Raw genomic sequence first — 27,504 nt, forward strand, 5'->3', positions numbered from 1 at the left:
TCTGTGACCTCAGGGTCACATGCCTGTGCCTGAGCACATGTGCTAGAGGCCCACCCTGGAGCTGCAGGGACCCTCCAAAGCGGAAGTCCCATTCACGCTCACAATTCCTAGGGTAGGCTGCCTACTCCTGAGCAGGTGGAATTAGCCAACTTCTTCTTGAGTCCATTTTCACCACTGGGCGGAGTCAGACATGGTGCAGGTGGTGGGGACCCAAGGGCGACTGAGGGTGGGTGTGAAGATTCAGCCCTCAATCATCCCTCCGAACATTTAAAGGTGGCTCCCAGTTTGGCCACCCTGGCCTTCCCTGGTTCCTGCAACCACTTCTCGCAAGCAGAGGACAGTGAAGTCCAGTCACTTCTCAGTGTCCCTCAGTGGGCGATGCTGAACACTGGCCTCATCCTCCAGATGTGCTCTGATGGGTAGGCAGGCCCATGTCACATTTGCTTTTCATTTCTACGATAATATTGAAGAGCCCGGGACCGCCCCGACACCTCCAGTACCACCACTCCCATCCCCTCTGTCTTTTCTCTCTCCCCCCAAATATTAACTATGAAGATTGGTCCTCTAAGTAGCTTGACTGTATCAAGTTATTTTAAGCCTAACTAGATGAAAGCGGGAAGCCTGAACTTGTACTCCAAACCTGGTGGCTGGGATGGTGAGCAGACACTGGAGACCAAGTAGGGAAGCTGGACTCAGTCACCCTTGCCCCTTCCACCCCCTCCCTGCCCACCCCAAGGCAGTGCCCCTCCTTCTCCCAACCAGACAGCAGAATTTCAGAGGAGGGAGCTGAAGAAAGGGATTCTTTACACCTAAACAGGAAGTCTTGGACAGATGCCCTACCAACCTAGATGTGAAAGTGACCAAAATGAACAGCAAAAGGTCTGAGAACTGAACTACAGTGTGGAATACTACCCAGGTTTTCAGCTTGGCCTCTGGGCAGCGGGTGAGCAAAGCGGTCTAGAACAGCACCACAGTAACTCTGCCAACACAGCTGTCAGTAGAACCACAGCCCACGACAGCCACCTAGGACCCGCACACTAAACTAAAACCAAAGCTACAGAAATGGACGGTGGGCCCTGCTTTTGGCTCTTTATTCCAACCAGGAAAAACCTGGGCTACCCTGGCTGGTCCTGTGGCCAACTGAAGATTTAAAGAACCTGTCCAGGTGTACATCTTGTCAATGAAAAGGCAGTGACCTGGGGACAGACCCAACGGGTACCACGGGATACTCTCTTGCTCTGATTCATAGGCTCTATGACTTCCTCATGGGATACCCCATGTCTCAAGTAAATGTAGGCAAGTCCTTCCCGGAGTACTAATTTCATTCCTGTTGGTCCCGATGCCCCACCAACAGCTGCAGTTTAAGGAATTCCAGTTTAATGGATAACATTATTCTGTTATTCATTCTCTGGGAAGATCTTACTTTACTTTATGCACTGGAAATCCATGTATTTTAAAGGTGCCTGGTACTGAGTTCCTTTGCAAGATACAGAATCTTTAGGTAAATTAGGGACTTAGAAGTTCTCGCAGTAAGATACCCCTGTATGTGAGGACAACGCTACTACGCTAATCCCTTTTCCTTGATGAGACAGAGCTTTTATGTCCCTCTGGTCAGCGCACAGAAGGTAGCCATCTAAAGCTGGGCTTTCACGGGCCAGGAGCAGGCCCAACCAACTCACCCCAACAGATTCCTTGGGGCAAGAGGGTGCTGGAGGCTTGGAGGGGGAGAGTGGGAGAGTCAGGGTCCTTGTGCTCCCAACAAAACACAAATGGCAGGGAAGAATGTGTGTGGCAGTTCCTGATATTTTAAAAGAGGTATAGGTGAGGTCACCTTTGGAGAGCCAGGTAAGAATCTAGAAAACTTCCTGATGATGGGAAGGAAAATTGGTGAGCCTCTCTCAAAATGGTTGTCACATTTCACAGAACTTTTCTTAGCTCAGAGAGGGAAGGTATCAAACAGATACCATAAAGGAAACCGAGACTGTATGCCTGATAATAAACTGACATCATATGTACTATGGACGAGGTTTGAAGAATTCTTTCAGGTCCAGGAAGGCTGCTGAGATGTGAGCAGGCCTTGACTGCTGAGGCAGGTCCTAGCCACAACACATCACATCCTATGGGACAACCATAGCTTAACAGGGGCCAAAGAGAGACCACGAGAAGATCCACACAGTGATCTGGACGTGCGCGGTCTGAGATAAAAGGGACACAGAACAAGACGACTGTGCAAACAGCCAAGCGGTGACAAAAGGTTCTGCATTTCCAATAGATAATCCATTCAATGGTTTGACGATACTAGTTTGGCCAACATGCTCAGAGAGAACAGACTATCCACAGTTGAGTCTTTCTCCCTCAGACCAATCCATGCGCTGGAAACTACTTCTGCATAAGCAAAATCAGGTAAGAGAGAAAAAAATGGGTCCCAAACTAAAGTAGCAAGCCAGGTTGGAAAATCTTGTCCAAAATGATCTGTGATGCTTGGAGGAAGTTTTATTTGTTTTTCATTATTACGGGTGCTTTTAGTGAAATGGTAACTTATTTCCTGTGATTTCTGATACTCTTAACAAGTCTGAACAGCAGGGTCGAAGAGAGGGTCCTGAGTGCTGCTTCTGCCTGCCCATGTCCGGGGGCGGGGGCTAGTCAGTGGCATCTGCTGAGGGTGGAAATGGGGCTAAAGGAGCTGTTCCAGGGCAAGAGGGGCCACCCCCATCGGAGGGAATCTCCTCCAAGGCCTGCTGTCAGCTTCCAGGCCTCTGCCGCAGGAGGACGGTGGAGTAGGCGGCAGTGTGTGGGGCGAGCCCCCTCCAGCCCGGCCGGGCACCTCTGACGGGTCTGCTGCCTGGAGAGGCAGGGAGGGGAGCTGGTGGTCTATACTGAGAAGGGGACGGCCACGCCAGTTTCAGCTGGAACGGGAACAAACCTGGAAGCCAAGAAAGGAGGAGCGGCTCTGGCTAGCTGCCTGTGTGCAGAGAGAGTGGCACACTAGCTCCCCCAAGGACACAGACAGGAAACTGGGGCCAGTGTCCGGAGGGGCTGTGGAGCAGTGTTGGCTGGCCTTGCACTCTTCCTGCCTCCACTTCACTCCGTGCTGATGACCCAACAGCTAACTGCACTGGTTCAAACAGCCGGGCCCCCTGTGCCATGGTTTGCCGTGCTGTGAGGTCATCAGAGGGAAGTGAGTCTGGGGCTCAGAGTCCGTTGGTGTCGATGGCTGTCACAGAGGCAGGTGTTGAGGAGCGTGAGGTGGTGGCCGAGGTCTTGTCCAGAGCCGGGCTCGGCACGCTGCAGTCGGTGGACCTGGCCGAGGAGCCCCTCCCTCCAGGAAGCAGTGGCCGGCTCTGGCTGTGGGGACTCTGGCCGTGCAGGTTCTGGCCACAGAGGCGGTGGTGCCGCTCCCAGTCCTTGTGCTGGCAGAAAGAGCCGCAGTATCGTGCGATGTTGCAGCCGCTGCAGGTCTCGCTGGCCTTGCGGCCACAGTTCCAGCAGTTCTGCAAGACACGGGCACGGGTTAGTTGCTTGGATCTCGCGGGGCAGGCTTATCATCACTTGTCACCTGTGCTACATGGGGAGAGCGCAGCATTTGGAGCTACGCGTGCCTGTGCTTGTCCCGCCTCTACTGCGGTTTGCTCGTGCGTGGGAAACACACACTCCTCTCGGAATCTCCTTCATCTGTGAGGAAAACCACCTACCACAGGCCGGAGGGACAGCAAGACGAAGGGTGCCAGGGGAGGGCAGGTGGGAGGTCTCACACCGCCCACCAAAGGTACCTACTCATTGTTCTGAGTCCCATTTAATCCTCAGCGACCAAACCAAACTCTGTCCTGGGGTCCCCGATACCACGCATGCAGACGTGTGTTTAGGTAATGTTTCTTCTCTCGCTCCTCCCAACAGGGGAATGATCTTGGGGGTTTCCACCACCAACACCTAATCCTTTCAAGAAAAGTCCCCAGTCAGGGGACCAGGATGGGCGTGTAAGAGTGGGTAGTTGTGCTACTTCCTCTGTGCCTGTTCTCCGTCAGGGATCTGTCTTGTCAGGGGTGGGCTGGGAGTCACGGGACTGCTTCTGGCTCGTTTAAGGGAGCCCTACAACTCCTCAGAACTCAGCGGCCCAGAAGGTTTCTTGCCACTCCTTCCACTTGCCGGAGAAGGGGCAGGTATTGCTGGGGCTTAGCAGAGATGCATGGGGGTAGGGGTGAGGAAGGGAGAACACCAACCAAGAGAACACTAATTCCGCCAGAAGGGATGAGCCACGCTGAGACCTGGTTAGTGCTATAAAGAGCAGTCGTGAAAGGCGCCGAACAGTTGTTGAACAGACAGCGTTGGGCCGCCCCCAGTCATCTAAGGCAAAGCAGCGTCATGAAGAAAGCTGACACCAGTGCGACTCCTGGCACCTGCCCCTTGGAACTCTCTCTTCCCTTAGGCTCCCATGAGGACCCCACCAGTGAGCCTGCCCCTGACGCCTTCAGGACCCACCTACAAGAGAAAAATCCTCTGGCACTGGCCAGATGAAACTACCACGAGCAGGCAAGGCTTTGTCAGGTGTCACAAAGGACTTGAGCACCAGCTGGCCGGCACCCCCCTCCCCCTCCACAGGTTCTCCAGAATGGCAGAGGCCGGAGGCCGGGCCTGACCACTCTGTAGTCTCCTCAGGGAAGAAAGACACTATCCCCAGTGAAATCTGACACTTGCTCAAGTATGAAACAACAGACACGTGCGTGGTGCCACCTAGCCCACCTTTTGCACTGTGCAGATGGGACACCGAGAGCCAGCAGGCAGGGACGTGCCTAAGGCTATGAAGTGATCACGTGTCTGTGTCAAGCCTGGAACCTGGACCTCCTGGCTCAGCCAGACTCAATGTACAAGCTTAGTTCTGAAGAGCTTACAAAGGATTGCAGACTCCCTTCAAACACAACTGGCTTGTCAGGAAATATACTCGGGGTGGCCCAAACTTGCCCAGCACCAACAACAGAGGACCAGAATAGGTGACCGATGGCTTTCCCAGGTTACATTTACAGAACCTCAAGCAAACTACAGTTCCGGAGAATTTCATCCTTTTGAGCCCGGTAGGCTGGCCCCAAGTGATGCCGTGGCAGAACATTATCACTTGTGGGGAAGAAATCGGTTATTGCCCACGTGGGGCTGCTGTGGAAACACAGGCCAATGAGTCGGCCCCAGCCGAATGGGAGAGCCTCTACTAGTTCTGTCCAAGCCTGCAAAAGCATCTCAAACCGGGAAAGAATATTAAAAAAAAAAAAATTAATGTTTATTTTTGAGTGAGAGACACAATTCAAAGCAGGCTCCAGCTGAGCTGTCAGCACAGAGCCCGATGCGGGATTCAAACTCATGAACGGTGAGATCGTGACCTGAGCCGAAATCACTTAACCAGCTGAGCCACCAGGCGCTCCTGAAATGGGGAAAGAGTATTAAACCACTAGTTTATCATCTTGGCTGCCCTTATATATTTAAAATAGATTATTTCTGAATTTATGGGATACAATAAAACAAGGTAACTGGCCCCCACAGAGGCAGGATCAGAGAATGCAAGAGCAAGGTGGTTAGTGCCAGAGCAGCGAGAGTAAAAAGGATACTGTAGGTTCCCTTTTCCTGTGGCTTCTCCCTCCTGACAATCATGAGGCTTTTTGCCAAGATATAAGGCAAAACTGTATTATTGTACATCTGGTTGCCCTTCAGGTCAGCACTCCTCAATGCTGGAGGGACACATGTGGCAAACAGTCCTTTGTAGCGAGTGGGGAGAGATTATAAACCTTGTGAGTTACTGGCCAAGTCAGAAAGGGGACTGCAGAATTTCCTTTGTTAAGCAAAGAGTCTATGCCATTATTACGGGTTCCCCTGCTATCTGGAAGTGGAGCCTTCCTCTGAAACCTTCTGTAAGCTGAAATGGTGGAAAGTGGAAAAGCAATTAGCATTAATTTACATGGAAAAATTTCCAGACCCAAAAAATAACTTCTCTTAGGCTTTTCCTTAGGACACATCTTGCTAATGGATGCACAAAATAGAGATAAAGCACAGATGCTCACAAACCCAGTTCAAAGCTCTCACAGCTGGATTGCTGAGGGTGTAGTTCCCAAGGAAGGAGCTTGGCAGGGCCACTCTTGCTGCTCAGGGCGTGTGCTGCTTCTAGAACAGCTCACTGCGTAACAAATGCTGAACGCTATTTTTGCTTTTTGCCTTTTCTCATAAAAGTGAAAATCCTCCTCAGACTTCTTTTGGCAAGTGAAAACAGGTACTATCGTACATCTTTTGTAAAAGCAAAGGCGTAACGTGAACTTTCAAAAAGCAGGGGATACCTGTACTCTAAGTGTGGCCTGGGGACCCACCTGTACCAGAATGACCTGGGGCTTATCAAAATCCCTGGGATCCTTCCCAGGCCTTCCTGACCTTATTGCAAACCTGGCCCAAAGGAGAAACGACTACCCATCTTACAGTCAATAGCTAGCTCATTAGGTTTGCAAGGAAATCCAGGCTGAGGACAGAAGGTGTCTTTTGGCAGAGATGAGGACACATCTTACTGCATCCCTGTGCCCGAGAGCAGACTCTTAGGGTCTGGCCTCAGAGGACGCAGCTGTTCCGTAAAAGCAGGAGCTGCCACAGCTTATACCTGTGTTTTTACACCATAACAAAATCCTTTCTGTCTACACAGTGCATTACAATTTAAAAACACTTGCACAGTCACAATTTTGATCTCATTATATTTTGTAAAAACTATGAGACCAGCAGGCCAGGAGCTGCTACAACACTCACTATACAGAGAAGGAAACTGAGTCCTTAAGGTACGGTACACTGCCAGTATGAGGGGGGAGTGGGACTAGAACTCAGGACTCTTAACCTCCATTATACCCCACCACTTCTGAGAGAATGAACAAGAATCCCAGAGATGCCTGCTGGACTTCAAGTAGAATTTTCTGGATGGGATAAAGGGAATTCAGCCCATCTGGACCGATGCAAACTAACACACAGCTTAGGTCCTGCTAACACTCCCCTGCTTTGAAAAGTTGCCTGGGATGGATGCTGGTGCATGCCTCACCTGCAGGCCTCTTTGTGCACTGTTGAAAATTACAGGTCCCAACACCCCAATGCTATAAATGGAGAGCTGAGATTTAAACCATGCAGTCTAGATCCAGAATTCATGCTCTTAGCCAAAATGTTACACTCCTTTTATTGGAGGTAGACACAGTTAAGGGTAAACACAGATATAAAAGCAGGTAAATATGAACAGATAATGATATTGATAATAGACAGCTACAGATACAGAAGTAAATACCACAGAGATATCCCTGCTCAAAAACAATTCTAAAGAAAAAGCTGCCAGGGAGAAAGGCAAGAAGAGGGTTAAAGGAACCATTTTCTTACAATTCAGTGCACTTGTTAGGGTGCTACAACAAGGAATTTTCTAACATCGTCTGTGATAGCCACGTGATGCCTAGGCACGTTCACCCTTACACAGCCATGCTTGGCACTGCTACGCTGATGGGGATCACTTACGTGGGATGAGGTAATAATGTTTCTCCAATTTAAAAAATTTTTTTAATGTTTGTTTATTTTTGACAGAGAGAGAGAGAGAGAGAGAGACAGAGCATGAGCGGGGGAGGGGCAGAGAGAGAGGGAGACACAGAATCCAAAGCAGGCTCCAGGCTCTGACCTGTCAGCACAGAGCCCATCGGGGGGCTTGAACTCACAGACCGTGAGATCATGACCTGAGCTAAAGTCGGACGCTCAACTGACTGAGCCACGCAGGGGCCCCTGTTTCTCTACTTTAAAAAACAACACAACAACAACAAAACCCCACCCAGTTCTTTATGTCTCAGTTGGTAGATGGATCTGCCTACTTAAAGAAACAGGTTTGTTTCAGGACTTAAAGTTTATCCCAAAGCTAAAAGATGACAGAAATGAAAGTTACAGAACTTTACATTCCAAAGGACTGTTAGGATGTTTGTGTCATATGCTTTTTTCTTTCCAGTTTGTTTACTTTTGTCCTCACTGCAGTACAAGAGTATCCTGTACACAAACATCACTGAGTCCTGGGCTTGGGGTCTTGAAGAGGTGGGCACATCTGCCCAATCTGTCACTTTATCCATAAAAGAACTATCTTCTTTATAAACAGACCAAATGCTAGAGGGCCCCACATCTCGTTACCCCTACACCCTGGCTTTAGCACTGTGGGATTATGACAGTTAAATCCTCCTAAGCTCCCATTTCCTTTTGGGAAAATCGGAACCCAACAATACCTACCTTACAGGGTCATAGTGAGGATTAAAAAGGCAACATACATGCTTAACTCTGTGTCTCTGGCACACGGTGAGCCCACTAGTCAATGGTAGTCACCATAAACATGCAATTCCACAAACTCTGTCTTTAGGCTGAGTTTTCAACATTTAAACTGACAAAATGAGCCGATTCGTTTAAGAATATAATAATTAAGAAAGAAAATTCTTCTGGTACTAGATAAAAATTACACTCGTCTAGTTCAAGAGCACTGTTGTGTCTTACTGCCTAGCACTTGAGAAAACCGTGAGCCTGGTCACTGCAGCTGCCCCAGCCCCAGTCCCCAGTCCCCGGGGCTAGCAGAACTCTGACCTCTGTTGACTCTTCTTGCTCATTTATGACGAGGAAGGCGTCCTCTGCGGCCTGCCGTTTGACGTCCGCTATGGTTTGCTCCATCCGAGCTCTCTCTGTTGCAATCACTTCAAAGGCTTTTTGCTCTGCCTCAGCAACGGCTTTCTGTACTTCTGACATGGCCTGAATTTTCACCTTATTCACAGCTTCTTCTAGAAGAAAGTGACAGTAAAATTAACTGGCCGAGAAATCTTTCCCCTCCCACTCCCTATCGCTTGCAAGAAGAGACAGAGCTGAAACGAGAGGACTTTTCCAAAATTACAGAGGGTGTAACATACAACATACTCTTTCACTTTTATTCTTACACTCACTTGCCTGTTCGTGTATTCATTTGTTGGGTGTGTAGATGGAAGTAGGCACTGTGCCATGGGTTGGGGATACCTAGAGGACTAAGATGGGCCCCATATTCTCCTAACTGTGATCAAGTAGAAAAGTGGTCAGCTCTACAAGTGGCAGGGAAGGATCAAGAAAACGTGTCCTGGTTGAGACGGTAAGTGGAAATGAATTTTTGGACAAGTCTCACATCCTATGCTAAGGACTTTGGCCCTTTTTCTAAAGAAAACTTGAACTCCTGAAGGGTTCTATGCAAAGAGAAAAGACTGGAGGCAGAGACAGCCTGGGAGAGGCTGGGGCAGTAGACATTCAGCTGACAGAAGAGACTGAATTTAGGCGGGAACAAGTGGCACAGAGGAAGGGATGGGGCAGAATGAGGCAGGTGGCAGCTATGGGTCTGGAGGTGAAGCTGAAGGTGGAGAACGCTAGTGCTATGAAATGCAACGGAGAGTAAGCAAAATGCCAGGTGGAGGCTAGTGAGAAGACTGAAGTGCTCTGGGACGTCCAGACACAAATGTCCAGGAGGCAGTTAGGGTCAGAAGACTGAACTTGGCAGAGAAGCGCAGGCTGAAGATACAGATTTGGGCACGCCAGGAGCCTGGGTTTCCAAAGCCCGGTCCAGTCACCACCGCCTCACTTGGTTCCTGATCACTTCTTCCCATCACTGCCATCCTGCTTGGTCTCCACAGAACGGACACTCCAAATGGCATACTCTTCGCGTTGAGCCTCATCTCTAAGTTCCCCAAGTGAATGACCTCCTTCCCGAGTCCACACAACTGGAAAACCCAGAAGCCTAAGGAAACTCCTTTACTGCTTGGTTCTTTCACACGGCCTAGGCTCAAAGAATCAAAGAATGTTCTAGGCTGCCATCGTAGGCTTCGATCTTATCACTCTAGCCTTAAGAAAAAAACCTGGGACGCCTGGGTGGATCAGTAGGTTAAGTGTCTGACTTCGGCTCAGGTCATGATCTCACGGTCTGTGAGTTTGAGCCCTGTGTTGGGCTCTGTGCTGACAGCTCAGAGCCTGGAACCTGCTTTGGTTTCTGTGTCTCCCTCTCCTTTTCGCTCTCTGCCCCTCCCCCACTCGTGTGTGCTTTCTCTCTTTTTCTCTCTCTGTCTCAAAATAAATAAATGTTAAAAAAAAAAAGAAAAAAAAAGACATTTTTACTGCAAAGGACAAGGGACAATGCTGAACTGACTTGACACTGACCTCTGTGCTTCCTTTACTCCTGGTATCCAGACAGGTCCACTGTGGCCCACCACAGCTACCCATCATAAGCCTCTTCTTAGTTACCAGATATAGGTGTCTTAAGCCAACATAATAATGCCCTGAAGTACCTTTTTTCCTTTCAGGTTAAGGACAATCAATAAGAGTCAGTGTTTGAATAACTACCTTGCTAACGTCATCTAAGGTCACAGATGACACCACAGCAGAAGAACTCAAATCTAGCTGGTTCAACACCAAATTTCGGCTCTTAACCATAGTTAACCCAACGTTATCTCGCAGGCAGGAAATCACTAGTTATCGAGATCTTGTACATGGTAATCTTTCTACCTTAACAACTACTCTCTTCATTTCCCATAATTCTATCCTACTTCTTGATGATATACATTTCCCTGTTTCCAACTGCAAAGATTTTCCAAGTTCCTAAGTAGTTTTGCAAATTATTTTTAATGGCAAAATAAATTTTGATAACATGCTTTTGAAAGGAAGAATTCAAAAGCATGAAACAGGAATGATTTTAAGAATTTGCATGCACTGGGGTGCCTGGCTCAGGCAGTAGAGCATGCAACTCTTGATCTCAGGGTTGTGAATTCAAGCCCCATACTTACAAATAAAATCTTTAAAGTACAAGCAAGGGAGAGGGGCAGAGGAAAAGAGAATCTTAGGCAGGTTCCACATTCAGCATGGAGCCTGATGTGGAGGGCTTGATTCCATGACACCCTGGGATCACGACCTGAGCCAAAATCAAGAGCCAAACACTCAACCGACCTTGCCACCCAGGTGCCCCCATCTTGTACCTTCCTGATTGCCAGTAAGAACAATAATCTATAGTATGTCTATTCTTATTTTCCACAATTTGTTCCTATCTTTTGTCTGTTTGTTTATTACGGTCTTGATGCTTCTAGAAGAGTCTTGTGAAGGTCAGGTATTAACTTTTGTAGAAGTAAATTTTATCTGGGGCACCTGGATGGCTTAGTAGGTTAAGCGTCTGACATTGGCTCAGTTTGTGATCTCGCATTTTGTGGGTTCGTGCACTGCGTCAGACTCTGGGCTGAGAGGTCAGAGCCTGGAGACTGCTTCAGATTCTGTGTCTCCCTCTCTCTCTCTCAAAAATAAATAAACATAAAAAGAAAATCCTCAATTAAAAAAATGGTACTGGAAAAGGGAGGCTAGAAGGAAAAGGCGGCTCGGGGCACCTGGGTGGCTCAGTTGAGCATCCGACTCTTGCTTTTGGCTCAAGTAATGATCCTAGGGTTGTGGGATCGAGCCCCATGTTGGGCTCCACACTGAGCATGGAGCTTAAGATTCTCTCTCCCCCTCTCTGCCCCTTGTACACTCACATTAATTAACTAATTAATTAATTTAAAAAAAAGGAGAGGAAGGCTCATATCTGGACAAGGGCAGGATTAGGGACATGGTGCTAACCGCCCCATCTTATCACAATAGGCAGACCTACCCTCCTCTAGTCTTCTAGAAAATAAGGCCCACCAAGAACAGTCTTGACAAAGTTAGGGACAATGGAGGTGAAAGGAAAAGCAGGGGGCTGTTCCAAGACCAGAATGAATGAAATGTGGTAGTGCGTGGACATAGTGTGTGTAGATTTGAGTGAAAACAGGCAGAAATGAACTGAGCTATATGTTCAGAAATAAGGCATATAAACAGGGAAGGAAAAGTTGGTTACTTAATGCCTTAGGGTGGTGCAGAAGGGTGTGCAAAGGACTTGGACAGACTGTAGGGAGTCATTCCAAATTCTTGACCTGCAAAGTAACGTGAGAGGCAGTCCAGATGTATGGGAAAGCTGGGGAAGGAGAGGCGGGAGCCCGCAAATTTGTGCTCCCAAATTAGTGCGTATATGTGATCTAGAACCAGACAGACACGTACCAGTTTTTTTCCAAAACTCCACAGGTACATATCCTGTTCCTGGCCTACTGTTGAATTCTCGCTGAGAATCTACAGAAGAGATAAATAGCACAGGGTTAGAAGCTGTCTATAAACAACATGTTTTATTTTTATGAAAATTTTTAATGAAAAATAGCGCCTCTCACTCACCACATAGATTCGAAGATACATGTTCACTTAGTGCAAAAATTATTCTGATAAGGGATAAAATCAGATAGTAAAGTATACTTAATATTTAGTTGTAAAACACATACATGCATGCACGTGTGTGTGTGCCTCAAATAGTAACAGTATTCCAATTCAAAGGAGTAAGATTAAAAGTGATTTTCACTTCCTTCTCTTATCTATATGTTCTTATCTTTTCCCTATGAACATGTATGTATTTTTATGATACTCCCTAAAAAATAACTACAGATACTTATACATATGTATGTGTGCATATCATATCCAGTTTAACTTCCCATCATGCACAGGTCTCTCTCAGCGGCTCTGTAGATATGTCAGAGAATATGGCTTTTGTTTCTTGGCAACTCTGAATTTTTACATGTGATTTAAGGCAGTTTCCTTCAAAGTTTCTTAAAATGCTTACAAACAAATAAAAAGCAAGTAGTAAAGAAAATATTCTGATCTGGAACAGTGCATTTCAAATGTAGCCCAAGGAGGAGACCTACAGGGTTGCTGTGAAGGACGTAAGGGTGGAGGGTGACTTATATATATGTATATATATATTTTTTATTGTGATTTTTAAGATACAGTGTTTTATAAGAAGTGGTTCCACTGAGTTAAAAAAATTTTTTTAAGGAGTCAATCCCAGAAGACTTCTCCATTTCCTTATGTTTTACTGAGGCTAATATACAGTTTTATGCTCTGAATACACACCAAACCATGATGCAAAGAGGAATCAGGGGACCAGTCAGTTGACAGGGGAGGGTAGCCCGGGATGAAATGTTTGCCAAAGGAGCTTTCTAAAACGGTTAGTCCTCATGGGAATGTCTAGGGACTGGCTGTGAGGCAGGAAACTCCCTGGGGTAGGGAAAGGATCTCTCCCATTCCAGGGGCTATCAGCACAAAGAACCTACATCGATATCTCCTACAGAGATAGGAGGGGATAGGAGGCTTTTTCTAAATCGTGTAAAATACAAATAAAATTACCATTTTCAATATAATTCAGAGACATCCAGTGAAATCTTTTAAGTTTATTTATTTTGAGAGAGGGAGAGAGCACAAGAGCGCACACTGGGAGAGAGGGAGAGACAGAATCTCAAGCAGGCTCTAGTGCTGTCAGCACAGAGCCCGATTTGGGGCTCAATCCCACCAACCACGAGATCATGACCTGAGCTGAAACCAAGAGTCGGATGCTTAACCAACTGAGCCACCCGGGTGCTCCATAATATTTTCACAATGTTGTGCAACCATCCTCACTATCTAGTTTCAGAACATTTCTATCACCACAAGAAGCAATCCCATAAGTTTAAAATATTGATAGGACTAATACTTTTTTGTGACACTGAGGTCTCTAGAAGAGCTACCAGCACTGTCGATAAAATACAAATGGAAGGGCTCTCTTCAACACAGGTGAGGTGCCTGTTTCATGCAGCCATTTGTCACATACCTAGAAACTCAAGGATGAGATTCATGAAATAAATACAGGGAAAAATCTAGGATCAGAAGAATCAAAGTGGCACAAGCTAGAGAAGGCAGTGGGTCATTTTCAACAGAATCTTCAATAAGGAAAATCAGTGAGAAAAAAGGTCTGAGTATATAGACAAGCTGCCATTGGTATTAAATAACAGAAGAAACACTTGTTTACTTGTGGGGCTATGGGGGAAGTCTTGACCAACCAAAAGAAAAGCCACTTCACTTCAGTTAGCAATATGCCTTGGTCATATCCTTTATATCTGCCTGGTCCCAGCATTTTATTTCTCTAACAGATGAAAAAGGTGAGATGCACTTGACCCTAAAGGAACTTTTCAGCTTACTCAGGACATAGCTGGAAACTAGGGACATTTTCATGACATTTCCAGAAGCCAGAGTAACTATTTTTGTATCTCTAACACAGAAAGGAACAGAAATCAGTATTTTCAGCTGGTTCACTAAAAAAACTAGAGTGTCAGAGGCACCTGGGTACCTCAGTCACTTAAGTGTCTGACCCTTGATTTCAGCTCAGGTTATGATCTCATAGTTGGTGAGTCTGAGCCCCATGTTGGGCTCCATGCTGACAGCATGGAGCCTGCTTGAGATTCTTTCTCTATCCCTCCCCTACTCATGCTCTTTTTCTCTCTCTCTCTCTCTCAAAAAAAAAATAAATATGGGGGCGCCTGGGTGGCTCACTCTGTTAAGTGTCTGACTTCAGCTCAGGTCACGATCTCGCGGTCTGTGAGTTCGAGCCCTGCGTTGGGTTCTGTGCTGACAGCTCAGAGCCTGGAGACTGCTTTGAATTCTGTCTCCCTCTCTCTCTGACCCTCCCCTGCTCACACTCTGTCTCTCTCAGAAATAAATAAACATTAAAAATTAAGAAAATAATAACAAAACAAACATAAACAATAAAAACCTCTATAGTCTCAAAGGCTATTGTAATCAAAGGCCAGACAGATAATGCAAGTAAATTGGGTCAGAAATGGGCAACTAATGGTATTGTGGTCATGTAGGAGAATGCTCTAGTTCTAAATTTTTTTTTCTTAATGTTTATTTATTTTTGAGAGAGACAGAGACAGAATGTGACTGGGTTGGGGGAGAGAGACAGGGAGACACAGAATCTGAAGCAGGCTCCAGGCTCCGAGCTGTCATCACAGAGCCCAACGTGCGACTCGAATTCATGAGCTGTGAGATCGTGACCTGAGCTGAAGTCGTACACTCAACCAAATGAGCCACCCAGGTGCCCCCAGAATGCTCTAGTTCTTAGAAGAAGTAGAACAAAACATTTAAGGCTAGTGTCATGAATACTTGGGGGAGATTGTACCTATCTGCCAATCTATAATGGGGTAAAGCAAATATGGCCAATGTGGAAAATGGCTTAGGTATAGGGCATATATATGAGTGCTCACTTTTAACATTTTTGTGTTTGGGTAACTTCAAAATAAAAAACTGGGAAAAATGTTCTTTTAAGTATATGCATAGAAAATTCTGTATGAACAGACTAATTTGTTAATAAGTGAGTTTATGGAAGCAGGAGAGAAAAACTGGGTGGCGGCAGGATTTTCACAATTTATATGTTCCTGTATTGCTTGACTTTTATACAATGCAATCCATTAAAAAAAACTCATTTTAGATAATAAACAAAATATCCAAGAAAATGAAGTGGATCCAGCATTACCAGATATCAAAACACAACGTAATGCCATACTAATTAAAAGTTTGATATTATATTGGGAAGTGGTATAACATAATGGGTAAAGAGTGTGTGCCAGTTCCGGAATGCCAAACTTACAATCCTGACTTAACTATAATGTGACCATTTTGGCCAACTTTTTAATTTATTTAAGCCTCAGTTTTGTCATCTGTAAAAGAATATAATAGTTCCTATATCTCAACAGGTAGTTTTGAAAATACACGCGACAGGTTTAGCATGGCTAGAACACAGTATAGAGCCCAGATAAACTATAACTGATAAGTGATATAGTCAGAAAGATTAATGAAGGGGATGCTGAGGTGGCTCAGTTGGTTAAGTGTCTGACTCTTGATTTTGGCTCGGGTCATGATCTCACAATTTGAGTTTGAGCCCCTCGTCGGGCTCTGTGCTTACACTGCAGAGCGTGTTTGGGATTCTCTCTATCCACCTCTCCCCCTCTTGTACACACGGCTCTCTCTCTCTCAAATAAACTTTAAGAGAAAGATTAATGAAGAAAACAGACTGAAGTATTTAACAAAATGTAGCGTCAGATAATTACGTCATTTCAATATTTAAGTTTTCAATTAGCAATAATCGCGCCTTGGATAAACTTCATTAGCTACGATACTGCCACTGCGCAAAGCTTCGTCATTTCAATATTTAAAGGACAGGCATCAGTTAATCGATAGGAAAATTTAAACAATTTGGGAAATTTTAAGTGAGCTAATTCCAAACACACAAATGTGCATATAACATAGATGAAATTTGTTGTACCTTGGATAGGGATCAAGGTCAAGTAACAAACTATAAAGGGAAATGATGAATTTGATTCCATAAATATTAGCTATCCCATCGATCAAAACAAACCAAGGTGGGGTGGGGGAGAAAACAAAAACAAAACCAAGATCAAATACAAGAATGCCTATATTCACAGCCCATTAATTTTATAGCTGAGAATATATCCTACAAGAGAAATGCAAGATGTTTGAAAATCCTTACACATGAAAAATTGTAAATATTGGATTACACACTGAAAAACAAAAATAAAACAAGGAAACAATATGTAATGTTTAACAACAAAAACGGCATAAGGAAATTATGAGGTACATACATGTTAGAATACTGTATAGTCATTAAAATTATGTTTATAAAATCTTTAATGAAGTGAGAACATGCTTAATATGAACTTATGTTTTCAAGGAAATAATACAAAGTTGTAACAGGATTCTCAGATACATTTCAAAATTCTTCAGTGTGGGATGATGAGCCAATAAATTCTTCATAAGTTCCTGTATTTTCTACAATGAGCCATGTAGTTTCAACTAAAAAATGATACTTACTCTGAAAGACTGTTCTGGGAATTAAATGGTAACATACATAAAGGAATGGTTCCCAATTCTGGGAGCCCTGGTCCCACTTTAGTCCAATTAAATCAGAATCTTGAGGTGGGGCCAAGGCATCAGGTATTTTTTCCAAAAGTCCCCAGGTGGGATCTAATGGGCACTGAGGGTTAACCATTAAAGAAAAGTGCCTGACTTAGAAGCTGGTGCTCATGGTTAAGGTTTTCCAAACCACAGCAGGAGCACTACCTCTCTGTCAGTCAGATACATTTTCTGTTGTACAAAGGTGAAGTGTCTTTATTTAGCTGATTCTTCCAGTATTGCTACATCCTGATTTTTCAGTTGTGGGCATTACAGATTGACCAGACATTTCACTCTCTTTTAACCCCCACCGCCACTCCATCACAATTCCTTCCTCTTCTATTCCCTGCAACAGAGATCTACTCAAATTCTGTTATACCGGTAGTCAACATTTACAATACTTAATGTAAATACTAATCACAGCTGGGTCATGTGGTTCAGGTTCTATGAATCTTTATATCTTCCTGAATAAGTTTTTACTTTAAGAGTTAATAATTGAGGGGAGCCTGGGTGGCTCAGTCAGTTGAGCATCTGACTTCGGCTCAGTTCATGATCTTGTGGTTTGTGGGTTTGAGCCCTGCATCAGGCTCTGTGCTGAGAGCTTGGAGCCCGGAGCCTGCTTCAGATTCTGTATCTCCCTGTCTCTCTCTGCCCCTCTCCTGCTCATGCTCCAACTCTCTCTCAAAAATAAACAAACATTAAAAAAAAAGGTAATAATTGTCTTATTTAGTCATATGCTAAGTTTCCCATGTAATTGTTTCTAATTCAATCTCACCTTCTCTTTCTATTGTGTAGACATTTTATAAATTTCATTTTCTAGAAGAAATCTCCAGCAAGCTTTTGGCCGATTCCAGCCTCAACTGCTTTCTAGGCTTGCTGTACCCTGTTGCTCGGGACCCTCCCTCACTAGCCTAGGGATTACCTTCTGTTCTCCTTCTCAGGTCGGATCTAGTGTAATCAATTCCATGTCTTCCACTTCCTGGTTTACTTCCCTGTGTTAGGGCATAGCCTGCTCAACTGTGGTAGACACCCCGATAAAGGGTAGATAGGAGGTGCATTTTTTGAAAAATTGTGGGTTGTCACACATTTAACTGTTTTGGTCTAGCACAGAAGTCTAAGTTAAAATAACTTCAGAGTCATCTTCGAACATTCTATGATAATAACTGATGCTTGTTTTTTCCAGTGTTGTTTACTTGGCAGACTGGTTCAAGCCAGAGTACTGCCTTTCAGTTCTAGATAATTTTTTTGAATTATTTCAGTAACTACTTTATCTTCACTTTCTGTTCACAATTTCTGGAACTCATCTGATTTGGATTAGATGACTAACAAGTTCATAAAAATATTAATGCATGATTTGGTGAAAAATGATAAAGTGAATACTATAAACCTACAGGTCAAGAAAGATAATTCCAGCAACCCCAAATCCCTAAGAGGTGAGTAGTGGTAAACCACAGTCCTTTTTAAATGATACTAGCCAGACCTACAATCCTGTCCTCAGAAGAGCCAGTGGTAGAGATGATGAGTGCTCACTCTATACTCCCCATCACCTACAGCCTCCGCCTCACACCCCCAGAGAAAACCATTCTCTTGAACTCTGTGATAATGATTTTCTGATTTTTCCCTATGCTTTTCCTAACTATTTATGCATCCTTAAATAAGATACCAAAATGCATCCCTTATCGTCTGAACCAAATCTATCTCTGAATATATTGTGAATCACCAATGTTCAGATAGAGGGAACCTATATTATTTTCAATGGGAAAAGTAATAATGCTATCCAGTCTCCAATCAATTTCTCTCCAAATCACCAAAACACTTAAATCCTAAGCAAATAATCCACCAGGGATTTCTGCAACACCCTAAGCATTTAAAACACGAATTATTAAAACAAACAAAAAACTCAAAACAAACCCACAAACCACAAATTGTCTAATTATTTAAAAGTCATAGGTATGTCTGTATAATATGCCCAAGAGTACTGCCCAGTGTGGAACAGTGTTGCTCTAAATGCTAGTCTATAAACCTTTATGGTCCATAAAGAGATATGCATAAGCACCATGTCTCTAAGCACACTGCGTAACGTAGAGGACTTCTCTCAAAGTCAGCAACCGTGCCCAGCATGTGCTGTGGCAAGCTCCTGAGGTCATCATGGTCCAGTAACAATTCATTTTTGGAATGGTTTTGGTCCACATTTTGAATAGCAGGATTATTCAAGATATGAATTATGCTTTCTCTCTACGCTGTAACAAATGTGCTATGAGAGAAATAAACAGTGAAATAAAAATATGAAATACGTATACTATGCATAAATGCACATACTGAAAGATATTATTTAAGTCAGCCAGACTGACCGTGGCCTGAAACACCAGAGAGAAGGAAACTGGGACCCATGGAGAGCTAAACCTACAGTGACAAAGTAATTTCACACCCCAACTGTCCGCATGTTTGAGAGTGAGGGATGTGCTAGTAATAATCAGGACCGGAGAACTGAAATAAACTGGGGCTGTCCCAGGCAAATTAGAACATGCAGTCACTCAAGCTAAACCCTCAAGTAAGGCGTGAAAAAGATGAGTAGAGGGGCGTCTGGGTGGCTCAGTCAGTTGAGCATCCAACTTTAGCTCAGGTCATGATCTCATGGTTCGTGAGTTTGAGCCCTACATTGCATTTGTTGTTGTCAGTGCACAGCCCACTTCAGATCCTCTGTCCCCCCCTCTCTCTGCCCCTCCCCCACGCGTGCACACACTCGTGTGCTCTAAGGAAAAGAAAGAAAAAAAGGGATGAGTAGAGAGTAATGCAAAACAATGTTTAAATGGCCCAGCAAGACCTGCCATCTGGTTGGAGAAGAGCCGCCTCAGGACCACAGTTCACTCTGCACTGGATGCCTCCTAGCTAAACACATGCAGACTGACTGGTGGAAGGTTTGTGATTTGGATGGTGAACTTCGGATGTTTCTATAAATTGTTACAGGAACTATTCATGAAGGTTTAGATGGTGAGGGATACCTGAGGATGAGCCCTGAAGTTGTTTGTATGTATGTACTGATTGATGGATGGATTGATTGTAATCTCTATACCCAACATGAGGCTCAAATTCATGACCTGAGATCAAGAGAGTCACATGCTCTTCTAAGCCAGTCAGGTGTCCTGAGCTCTGAAGTCTTTATGAAAGTAATCAGTGTAGCTACAAGTATTCTTTGATGTCTTGCTGTGATATTCCACACAACATTGCTAATCAATGGCTGCCCTAAGAGTCATCTCGGTGGGAGTGGGATCCTTTGGTTACCAATGTCTTTGCCCCATTTTTGCTCAAGTCTTTTGTATTTATTATTTAAAAAATGTTTATGTATTTATTCTGAGAGAGAGAGAGAGAGAGAGAGAGAGAGGGAGTGAGCAAGGGAGGTGCAGAGAGAGAGGGAGAGAATCCTAAGCAGGCTCCATACTGTCAGTGCAGAGCCAGATGCGGGGCTCGAACCCACAAACTGAGATTATGACCTGAGCTGAAACCAAGAGTCAGATGCTTAAACCGACTGAGCCACCCAGGAGCCCCTTGAAGCCTTTTTTAGACTAACAGCTGTCTTCTGTGGAACATGCTAGGTCTGTCACGATAAGTGATTCATTCTCCGTGATGAGAAGAGGGAGCTTAAAGTGGGTAGTTGGGGGAAAGTCTGATCACAGATAGCCCCTCGTTTGTCTGTGTCTTTGGATAGGGCACTTTTTCAGTTACTAGATGATTGTGATGGAACATTTTTGGGGAAACGGCTGTGGTGTCCTGGATGTTCCCTGGACTGACAGAACAGTTGTTCTTATCTCTGCTGCTTTAGGTTGAGAAAAGACAAGATGGGCTAACCCAGCTTGGTATAGTAAAGGTATGGTAAAACTTTTCTAAAGGCCTCCAGACAGAGGTTGATACATGGTGTCTTCCTGGATGGGGAGTGGGAAACAGAGGAGGGAAGGTGAGGTAAACATTTTTAGATTTTCAGGGCTACCGTTGAGGAGTAAATGTGATGTATGTGAGTACCTGGGACACTCAACGAGGCTGACTTTAACAACCACTCTTTGATCACCACCCAGCACATATAGAGGGAGTTAAAAACAGAACAAAATGACAAATATTCCCATTATCCATGTGAAAGACAGTATTTCTTGAACATTCCAGGTACTGAGTCCTCGACATTATTTTATCATTCTCTTCACAATCACCTGAGTCTTTCTAACTCCACCATCTAGCACCGTCTTTCTGCCATCTTAGGTGAGACCCTCCCCTTACCATTGCTGAGAGAATCTGCACTCCCAGGACTGTGCTGCCTAGAGACCAACTCGCTCCCTGTCTTCCTCATCTCTGTGTTTTCATTATATCGTCTTTTCCAGTAATTGAGTTCTTCACGATCAGATTCCTGACAGCGCCGCAGGACTGCCATGGAGCGCCTTGTCTTCTCTACCATTTCCATAATGCAGTTCAGAGCCTAAGCCAGAGAGGAAGTCAGAGATAAGATTAGGACCTTGAAACAACCAATACTGAAATTTAAGGATAGGTAAAATGTAAAGAAGGAAGGTTTAAGTATCTTACAGATCAGCAATATCAAGTCAACACATGAAAGCCATTCTTAACAGCTTCTTTTTAACTATGTAGACGCAAATAATTTTTTTTGGATTTCAAAATAATCCTTTCTGGGGTGCCTGGGTGGCTCATTCGGTTAAGCAGCCGACTTCGGCTCAGGTCATGATCTCGTGGTCCATGGGTTCGAGCCCCGCATCGGGCTCTGTACTGACAGCTCAGAGTCTGGAGCCTGTTTCAGATTCTGTGTCTCCCTCTCTCTGACCCTCCCCCGTTCATGCTCTGTCTCTGTCTCAAAAATAAACAAACATTAAAATGAAATTAAAAAAAAAACAACAACAAAATAATCCTTTTTGGATTCTTCCAGGTTGAATCTCAGCCAGAATCTCACCATAATATAGTCCTTTAAACACTATGTATGGTGAAACCACATTATATCTCTGCCTAAACACATCAGGTTATCTGATAAGCTGGAGATTTGCCTAAGAATGCAATCAGAGAAATAATATTCAGAGATAATTTCACTCAAGTAGGAAAAACTATTGTATGTATATTTCAAGCAGGTACATCTTTTCTTCCCTTTTAGGACACGAATTCTCATTTGTTTTTAGAGAAGCACCATTTATTTAGCATTTCCTATATATTAGATCCTATGTAAGCACCTTACATATTAGAACAACCCTACGAATTCAAATAATACAGTATTCTTGAGGTGCCTGGGTGACTCAGTTGGTTGAACGTCTGACTCTCGATTTCAGCTGAGGTCATGATCTCATGGATCGTGGGATGGAACCCTGCATCGGGCTCTGCACTGACAGTGTGGAGCCTGCTTGGGAATCTCTATCTCTCTCTCTCTCTCTCTCTCTCTCTCTCTCTCTCAAAACAAATAAACATTAAAAAACAACAACAACAACGGTATTCTTTATTTTTTAAGATACAGAAATTAAGGCTAGAAATGGTAAAACAACTCATCCATCATACAAAGCAGCAAGTAGCAAAGCTGATACCTGAACTCCCAAACTTCTGCTTTTAACCCTTATACTGTATGACTTAACTTGGTTATATCCTGAAGTGATTACCCCACCAAAAAGATTTGAGAGTTACTCTTAGCTCTTTAGCTAGGGGAGTAGTAGATAAAACAAGTTTTAAATTTTATTTTATTATTGCTTTTTAAGTAAGCTCTAGGTCCAACATGGGGCTTGAAGGGCTTGAACTCATGACCCTGAAATCAAGAGTGGAACATTATACTGACTGAGTCAACCAGGTGCCCTGATAAATCAAGTTTTTATGACAAAGACACTGTGGCTCTGGTTAAATTCACTTCAGGCATATATACTCTATTATTATTATTGGTAATAAGAATTAAATGTAATAGGAAAATTATACACTGTAAGATCCTTACATGATCGAGATGTTTCCATTCATCAGCCCATTCCCTTTCTGTCAAACGGTGGTCTACCAACTCATCTTGATAGCCTCCATTTAGACCTAGTAGAAATCAGAGATTAGATGTGAAGATAGAAGGAAGAATATAATATACAGAATTCTACCAAATAAATACAGAATACATCCATACCACCTATGAGCACTCTACCAGAGCAACAATTCACAAGGGAGTGTGGAACCCACAAAATGACATAAAACCAACAAAAAGCTACGCTCAGTAGGTTAAGCATCCGACTTTGGCTCAGGTCATGATCTCATGGTTTGTGGGATGGAGCCCCATGTCAGGCCCTGGGCTGACAGGGTGAAGCCTGCTTGTGATTCTCTCTGTCTCTCCCCCGCTTGCACTCTCTCTCTCAAAATGGATAAGTTAAAAAAAATAATAAAAACACTTTACTCTGCAATAAATCCAGACTTAGAGAAACACTGCAAGAATAGTAAAAGAATTCTCATATATCCTTCACCCAGTTTCCAAAATGTTAATATTTTAGTTGATTTGTTTCATCATTCTCTAGTTTTCTGCACCATTTAAGAAAAAGTGGTATCTCCTTATCCTTAAATATTTCACTGTGTATTTCCTAAAATTTACTGAGTCCCACTTCTATAATATAAGAATAACAGTAACAAAGTATGAAGGGAGATCAATTTCAAATGAAATCAATACAACTCTAACATTCCTTTTTATGTATAATATTGTTTTATCTATCAGTGGAAAAAAGCGATGATCGTATTATTTTGCTTTATAACTGAGTAGGAAAGAAATGCAAAGATTCAATCTGAATTTCAACCATTACCATGCTGCTCATGTCACTTACTAAGATTGTGGTGTCTATCACGAACTTCTCGATGTTCTAGCATCTTATTGGGTTCACGATACAGGTGTGAAGTTGCAATATCTTCTAACGTGTAGTGCTGAAGAGGTGGAGGAGTAGGATGGAACTGGCCCCCAGGATTCATAAGGGGCACAGTGAGGGCAGGACTGTGCCGGGGAGCAGGGCTGATGGTGCACACTCTCTTGGCAGGAGGCTCGGGAGGAATTGTATCTCTTTCAAAACCGCTCTCTTCCCTCCTTTAGAAGAACCGGAAGTACATATCTTAGCCCATACACAAGTGTTCATACAAACATGTCCTGAGTACCTACTCTGTGTTATGTATTGTGCTATGTACTTTCCCAAACAGGAAGATGATAAGGAAAGGTCTGACGTGAGGCATGAACCGAAATGTCTCCAGAAGCCAGGCAGAAAATAAATTTTTCAACACTGTTAAAATATTGCTTCCTTGACTAATACTTTCACTCATACTGAAATTTCCAGAATAAATTAACACAATTTCAATCTTCAAAGTAAAGGTGACTCATTACCAAGTAACAATTAGTAATTGTTATACTTATTATTAGACTTCACACATCAGAAAAAATGCTTTGGACAAATTCTATTTCTGATGGTTCTGGAGCAGTGCACCCATAGAATGCCCTAGAGCAGAATCTCTCACCAGGGGTATACAGAGTCATCTGAAGAATTTCTGAAAAATATTTGTATCTGGGAGCCACACCTATAGATTTGAGAAACATTCTGGTCTCTGATATTGGGACAGTGCAAAGCCAACCTTAGAAATTCTGAGTCCATACCTATGTATAACCACAGTAATTAAATTCTCTTTCTTTCACAAGCAAAGAGGAAGCTTAGAGTAATTCCAGAAAAGCAAGGACAACAAAGCACTTCTCTGCTCACCTCTCCGGACTGGGCCTCTTTCCGTTTCCATGCACTTCCATGAGCAGCTCAGAAGAGTCAGCAGGTGACGCAATACTTGTGTTGAGCAGAAGGTGTTCGTGTTGAGCTAGGTATTGGGACGGGGTCTGCTTGGCGGCTCGAGCACAGTGCAGCAGTTCTCGCTGCAGCAGGGGCAGATTGGCCTTGAAAAAAAGAGGCAGGGGCTGGAAGGCAGTTTTCTAGGTGTTGGGCCCCACACAACAGAGCTCAGCACCTCAAAAGACTTTCACAAACATGACGATACAAGACAAAAGCCCTTCTCATCAGCCTGATTTTTATATGCCTCTCTAACAGTAAAGTGACATCTAAAATACTGAACTTGAATTACTGGCTACCTTGTCTCTTGCCCCCACAAGGTGTAAATCCCCTCAACGGGAAGCCTGTGCTTTATTTACCTTTGTGGCCTAGTGTAGAGTCAAAGCTCAGTGAAGGTGTGAACGTAAGAAGTTAGAACTTTATACATTTTTGGGGGCATCTGTCTGGCTCAGTGGGTAGAGCGTACGACTTTTGATATCAGGGTTGTGAGTTCAAACCCCACGCTGGGCGTGGAGTCTACTTAAAACTAAAAAAAAAAAAAAATTTTTTTTTTTTTTTAAATTTTTTTTTCAACGTTTATTCATTTCTGGGACAGAGAGAGACAGAGCATGAACGGGGGAGGTGCAGAGAGAGAGAGGGAGACACAGAATCGGAAACAGGCTCCAGGCTCTGAGCCATCAGCCCAGAGCCCGACGCGGGGCTCGAACTCACGGACCGCGAGATCGTGACCTGGCTGAAGTCGGACGCTCAACCGACTGCGCCACCCAGGCGCCCCAAAAAATTTTTTTTAATTTATACATTTTTAAAGACTTTGGCCAGTTAGAGAATTAGTACCATCTACACAGGGGTAGAAGAAATTTACTCTTTCCTCTATGATTATCAGTAAGTCGTGGATTCTCTCTGTCAAATTCCAACTCGTCTCTGACAGGACTGCTCAACTTTTTTTTTCATGTTCTCTATGACAGCTGTCATGGAATTCTGGAAGTGGTAATTACTTTGGCTTGGTAGGAACATGGGGTTTTGAGAAAGTATCAGAAGTGATGTAAATGATAGCAACAAGCCTTAGACTAAGCTCAGATGACACACAGGTAACCCAGGGGCAAAATCAATTTCTTACTGTGACACCCTAGCTGGATCTATTTCCTTATTATTATTATTTTTTTATGTTTATTTATTTTTGAGAGAGCACAACCAGGGGAGGAGCAGAGAGAGAGAGAGAGAGAGAGATACAGGATCCAAAGTGGGTTCTACGCCGACAGCAGTGACCCGATGCGGGGCTCAATCTCACAAACCGCGAGATCATGACCTGGGCTGAAGTCAGACGCCCAATTGACTGAGCCACCCAGGGGTCTCTTTTTCCTTATTTTGTAAAAGGATAATTAACTATGTACTTATTATATTTCCTTCTCAAAATTAGAAATCTTTAATGGGGACAAATCATAAAACAAACCCTATATATCTCTAAACTTCACTCTTCATATGTAAAATGTACTTTTCCTATATTCCTTTTATTAAAAGAAAATAAAGAATTATACTTTTCTTCCCAAATTTAAGAACAATTCAGACTGAGCACATAAAAGATGTCTTTATCTCAAGGGAAACAGATGAACACGTAAATGGAGAGTTTTAATAGATGTGAGTAGTCACCCCTTTACCAAGGGTTAATTTAGCAGGCACCATAATTAGTGACTCTCTTAAAGCAGAAATAAATTGAGAAAACCCAAACGTTAGCCAAAAAACTGCCATAACGACCTATCTCATGCTGTTTTCCGAAACAACAGAGTTAAGAATAGGGAATGTGACAATATAAAATACTTTTTAAGTCTGTTCTATAGCCTCCATCTTATAACAACTGTTAAAAAAAAAAATCTTAACTGAAAAAAATACTGTGTAAAATATCTTTTACATCTGTGACATGTGCCCTTTGATGAATTTTTTTTTAATGCTAATTATTTCCTATTAACACAAATTTCACAAATCTTGGTTCCGGAGTCTTAGGGGAAATAATTGTCTGTTGGCTCTGACATACAGCAAAGAGACCAAGATAGAAGCAGCACAGCTGTTTTGGGGCTACAAAGGCAACACAGACTGAGGCAAAGCTTCAATGCTATCAAAACAGAGCCACACACAGCCTGGGCCCCTGACACCTAAGCATTTTCCTATTTGTTTGCTCTACTCTCATTTTAAAAGATTTAAAAAACTGGTAACAATACCTCAATAAGTTGACCCATCTTTCTGATGCTATTATTTTTTTTTAGGAAGTGAAGGCAGAAATACAGGTAAAAGGGGCATATTTATTTGGCCGGGTGTATTAGACTTTGTGAGTCAAGATGCAAAAGTGAAGATATCATGTGGGTCTCAAACAGTGTATAAAAAAGGTCCAATAACAAACGGAGTATAATTTTTTGTAGTATCAGTCTCCTACTAATGAAAAGAATGGAATGCATTTTGTTGGGGGGCTGGATTGAGGATAACATTTAGCTTAACTGGGGCTCAGAGTCAGTGTTCCCTATTACAAATCGATTATAAACGTGCACCTGTAAAAATTATTCTTCTTGGGGCACCTGGCTGGCTCAGTCAGTAGAGCATTCAACTCTTGATCTCAACGTGGTGAGTTTGAACCCCACATGGGTGGAGAGTATAAAAACAAACAAACAAACAAACAAACAAATTCTTCTCTCTAGGGCTGTATGAAACCATTTGGTGAGCTGGTCTGGGGGTCACAGATTTCCAAACTATGCTTGGTCTAGAACACCCTGGTATTTGACCCTAGTCTTTCACTGCTGGGGAGCTACTTTATACTTTGGCAAGTTATAGATAAATGATACCAATGCAAAATAATTACTATCTATGGACATGA

General features: G+C 43.6%; 1 protein-coding gene and 1 pseudogene across 1 annotated transcript in view; both read right to left on the bottom strand.

Annotated features, from left to right (window-relative positions):
• Positions 1-742: 742 nt before the first annotated feature.
• CBFA2T2 (CBFA2/RUNX1 partner transcriptional co-repressor 2) overlaps positions 743-27,504 on the bottom strand; it is a 138,890-nt gene continuing 112,128 nt past the window's right edge. The window contains exons 5-11 of the mRNA XM_047068818.1: positions 24,570-24,751; positions 23,655-23,908; positions 22,799-22,884; positions 21,109-21,304; positions 12,076-12,144; positions 8,599-8,789; positions 743-3,491 (exon numbers count right to left, since the gene is read on the bottom strand). Of these exons, the coding sequence (XP_046924774.1) occupies positions 3,192-3,491; positions 8,599-8,789; positions 12,076-12,144; positions 21,109-21,304; positions 22,799-22,884; positions 23,655-23,908; positions 24,570-24,751 (1,278 nt within the window). The 3' untranslated portion in view covers positions 743-3,191. The remainder of the gene's footprint in view (positions 3,492-8,598; positions 8,790-12,075; positions 12,145-21,108; positions 21,305-22,798; positions 22,885-23,654; positions 23,909-24,569; positions 24,752-27,504) is intronic.
• LOC124504514 (uncharacterized) lies at positions 15,912-16,066 on the bottom strand (annotated as a pseudogene).

Source organism: Lynx rufus, unplaced genomic scaffold (genome assembly GCF_022079265.1).
Source record: "Lynx rufus isolate CCGP_SWC_20201006 ecotype Redwood Valley unplaced genomic scaffold, mLynRuf1.p SCAF_8, whole genome shotgun sequence".
Lineage (NCBI taxonomy): Eukaryota > Metazoa > Chordata > Mammalia > Carnivora > Felidae > Lynx > Lynx rufus.